This window comes from Emys orbicularis, chromosome 12, assembly GCF_028017835.1.
Source record: "Emys orbicularis isolate rEmyOrb1 chromosome 12, rEmyOrb1.hap1, whole genome shotgun sequence".
NCBI classification, from domain to species: Eukaryota; Metazoa; Chordata; order Testudines; family Emydidae; genus Emys; species Emys orbicularis.
The window spans coordinates 35606500-35610875 of record NC_088694.1 but is presented as its reverse complement, the minus strand read 5'-3'; the positions used below and the strand labels follow the sequence as shown (position 1 = coordinate 35610875).

Here is a 4376-nt window from a genome sequence, read left to right as displayed (position 1 = left end):
CCGGGTTCCAGCCCAGGGCCCTGTGGACTACAGCTGTCTATAGTGCCTCCTGTAACAGCTGCATGACAGCTACAACTCCCTGGGTTACTTCCCCATGGCCTCCTCCAAACACCTTCCTTATTCTCACCACAGGACCTTCCTCCTGGTGTCTGATAACGCTTGTGCTCCTCAGTCCTCCAGCAGCACACCCTCTCACTCTCAGCTCCTTGCGCCTCTTGCTCCCAGCTCCTCACACTCGCACCACAAACTGAAGTGAACTCCTTTTTAAAAGCCAGGTGCACTGATTAGCCTGCCTTAATTGATTCTAGCAGCTTCTTCTTAATTGGCTCCAGGTGTCCTAATTAGCCTGCCTGCCTTAACTGGTTCTAGCAGGTTCCTGATTACTCTAGTGTAGCCCCTGCTCTGGTCACTCAGGGAACAGAAAACTATTCATCCAGTGACCAGTATATTTGCCCTCTACCAGACTCCTGCACCCCACTGGTCTGGGTCTGTCACAATGTATATAATAATTAAAATCAATAATTTTCCTCAAAAAGTATTAACAGTTGGCCGCAGTGCCTGTTGCAGCTGCACCAGTGGGCCTCAGGGGGAAAAAGTGTGCGAACCACTGCTCTAGACTGTAAATGTCACGTTCTAGGCATAACACCATAGCTTCAATGTCTGGACTTCCAAGGAAGAGGATTCATAGGAACATTGAGTTTGATAGTCTATTGCCTTGCACCTTGTGCAGTATTCTATTCTACTCTACTAACCGGTACAGATGGGTCTGTTCTATTCTATGTTAAACTAGCACAGATTGGTCTGCTCTATTCTATTTATTCTATTCTAATTAGAAAAGGTGGGTACATTCTATTCTATTAACTAGAACAGAAGGGTCTACTGTATTCTAGAACACATGGATCTATTCTATTCTAAAACAGGTTCTCTTCTAGTCTAAACAAGAACACATGGGTCTCTTCTCTTCTCTTCTCTTCTCTTCTCTTCTCTTCTCTTCTCTTCTCTTCTCTTCTCTTCTAAAACAGGCTCTATTCTATGCTAAATGAGAACATATGGGTCTATTCTATTTTATTCACTTTGATTCTAGTCAAGTCTAGTCTAAACAAGAACACACAGGTCTAGTCTAGTCTATATCTTCCTTGACGTTGGTAACCTGGCAACTGTGCAAGGAGAGTGTAAATAGTACATGGCCATTCAAGCTATCTTGAACATACCTTGCATGGTTGGAAAGGACTCTACAAGGTGCATGGTTATACTAAATCAGGTCCACATGTCTCTAGTGATCCATTTTATTCTCTTGAACTTCCTTTCTCCTTCTCTCTTCTTGTCCTCCCCTTCAGCTCTCTCTCTCTCTGTTCTTTCTACCATCACCCTTCATGGCCTTAGGACCCAGTCCTGACCTGTTAACTGCAAAGGGTGTTTTCCACTGAGTTCAAATGGAGCAAGAAGGGGACCTAGAACATGACCCAGCAAAAAGATACACAGGGGATGGGATTTTAACCTGAATCAGTTTGGGCCTGGTCCCACTAGAGTCAATGGATAAATCGCCAATCAGTGGGAGCAGAATTAGACCAGCACAGGCTGCTGTTGACAATCCCACCAGGCTCAAGAGGAGGCAGACAACTCCAGTGGGGCAGAGGGGGGAACAGGACAGCTCTGCCCTGAGAGCTCCTGACCAAAGCTGCCACAGAAGCCTCCGCTGAGGAGGAAGGGACTATGAGCTGAGCCCAGCTGGGCTGAAGGTTCAGTTGCTCCCTGTTTCAAAGGCAGGTAGAGAATTTCATATGGAGACATTGCCACAACTATGATATATAACTACAAGGAGACACAGCATCAGGTATGGAAATTAAAGCATTCCTTATTTACTGAGAGAAATTCCAGCAGAGGTACAAAACCGTTAGCCTACAGAATATTTAACGAGACGGTGTATTTCTCTGACGGATCTAAATGACTCTGAATGCAGTATTACAGTTTAATTCTTTTCATTCGTTAATTAACTGAGTTACACCTCTGAGGAACCCATCCCATGAGGACACCAAAGATGCCTTAAAAACAGAAGCATTTAAAGACATACGCATTCATAGATTAGTACTACCATGGTGATGAGCACTGTCTACAAAAGTATATAGAATAGAATAGAATAGAATAGAATAGACTAGAATAGATACCCGGAATATGGTAAGAAGGGAGCTCTTGATTTGGAAGGTACGTTAGATACTCTTTTGCCTGATGATTCTCAATGATCTTAAAAATACCTGCTGTATCCTTGTAAAATGTTCAGCAGATCATCATTCTTGGCTTGCCTGATTCTGTATTTCCTAGTTTTACCTCCAGCCTTGGGGGGGAAATTACAAACTTCATTTAATAGCACTAGCTTTCCCACAGTAATTACATTTGTTAAATAAATAAAGAAAGTTAAAAAGTCAATGAATTGGAAAGGAAGGGAGAAAAAATTACTTACATAAACATAGACATGCTCCATCGATCTATATTTAGATCTTACTATGCTCCTCTATGTATCTTAACCCTTGTTTTTCTTTCTGTTTCCATATACACCCACCTCTTTATCTCTCTAGATCTTAGTATGTTGATTTACCCATTTCTAACCCTTGATTCTAACATCTATCTATCTATCTATCTATCTATCTATCTATCTATCTATCTATCTATCTCCATACAACTCCTCCTCTCTCTCTCTCTCTCTCTCTCCTATTCTGTGCCATTCTAAGTCACTTATCCCATCCTGTATTTGTTAATTTACAGCTGAACTCTACCACACGTTGTGAGGAGCTGGCACAGGAAAACAGCACTGCTGTGAGTGAGTTCATTATCTTAGGATTTTCCAGTAGCTTGTTAGGGCAGGTGCTGCTTTTCCTGATGTGTTTTGCTATCTACACTCTCACCCTGCTGGGAAACAGCCTCATTGTTCTCATCACACTGGCTGACCCTTCCCTCCACATCCCCATGTATTTCTTCATTGGGAACTTGTCCTTCCTGGAGATTTGCTACAGCTCAGTCACCCTGCCCAAGATGATGGCCATCTCCCTCACTGGGAATAGCACCATCTCCTTCACAGGTTGTGCAGCTCAGATGTATTTTTTCCTTCTCCTGGGCTCTGCTGAGTGCTATCTCCTGGCTGCCATGGCCTATGACCGCTATGTGGCCATATGCCACCCTCTGCGCTACGTGGCCATCATGGAGAGGAGGCCTTGTGTCTGGCTTGTGGCCGGCTCCTGGCTGAGCGGGATTCCCGTCTCCTTCATCCAAACCACCTTGGTCTTCACCTCCCCATTCTGTGGCCCCAACAAAATCAACCATTTCTTCTGTGACGTGGCGCCGGTGCTGCAGCTGGTCTGCGCCGACACATCCCGCAACGAGATGTCTAACATCACGGTCACCGTGGTCTTCCTCGCCATCCCCTTCACCCTCATCCTCATCTCCTACACCCGCATCATCGCCACTGTCCTGAAAATGTCCTCCCCGGGGAGCAGGCACAGAGCCTTCTCCACATGCTCCTCGCACCTGGTGGTTGTGACTCTCTTTTACGGTTCTGGCATGGTCATGTATCTGCGTACCAGATCCAGCCACACGACAGAGAATGACAAGCTGCTGTCCCTCTTCTATACCGTGGTCACCCCCATGCTGAACCCCGTCATCTACAGCCTGAGGAACGAGGAGGTGAAGGGGGCACTGCGGAGGAGGGTGGCTGGGAAGAGGTTGTCCCCATTACAATAAGGGTTTTGCCTCAGGCTGATTTATGACCCAATCCTGAAGCCACTGAAGTCAATCACAGAGCTACCCTTGACTTGAAATGCATTTCACATGTCCAATCTAAGACAGAGAGGAAGGATAATCTGGTGGTTTGGAGGAACTGTAATGCAATGGTTCTCACCCAATCCTGAGGTTAAAAAAAAAAAGGATTCAACTCCTTGCTCCAGTAAAAACTTCCAGGGTGAGTCACGTATGGCAAGAATTTCAAATGCATCCAACTAATTTAGGAATATAAATTCTTTTTAATAAAGTCGTGTAGGGCCAGATTTTCAAAGGCATTTAGGAATCTAAAAATGCAGACAAAAACAAGGGGGAGTCCAGTGGCACTTTAAAGACTAACAGATTTATTTGGACATAAGCTTTCATGGGTAAAAAAACCCACTTCTTCAGATGCAGACAGATTCCTAGTAAGATTTTCACAAGTGCCGAAGCAGGTTAAGCAACCATGGCTAGATTTTTAAAGATGATTAGGCACCTAGTGGGATTTTTAAAAGCACCAGGGAAACTAACATCTTTTTAAATCAATGGGATTTAGGCACCAATCTACATCTTTAGGCACATGAATGCCCTTTAAAACCTGATCCCTAACTGCTAACTCTCTTTGATTT

At 44.5% G+C, this 4376-nt stretch overlaps 1 protein-coding gene across 1 annotated transcript; it reads left to right on the top strand.

Moving 5' to 3' along the window:
- The first annotated feature begins 2961 nt into the window (after positions 1–2961).
- LOC135886058 (olfactory receptor 10A7-like) lies at positions 2962–3732 on the top strand. Its single transcript, XM_065413947.1, has one exon. It carries the CDS (start codon positions 2962–2964, stop codon positions 3730–3732), a length of 771 nt encoding a protein of 256 aa, XP_065270019.1.
- Positions 3733–4376: the final 644 nt, after the last annotated feature.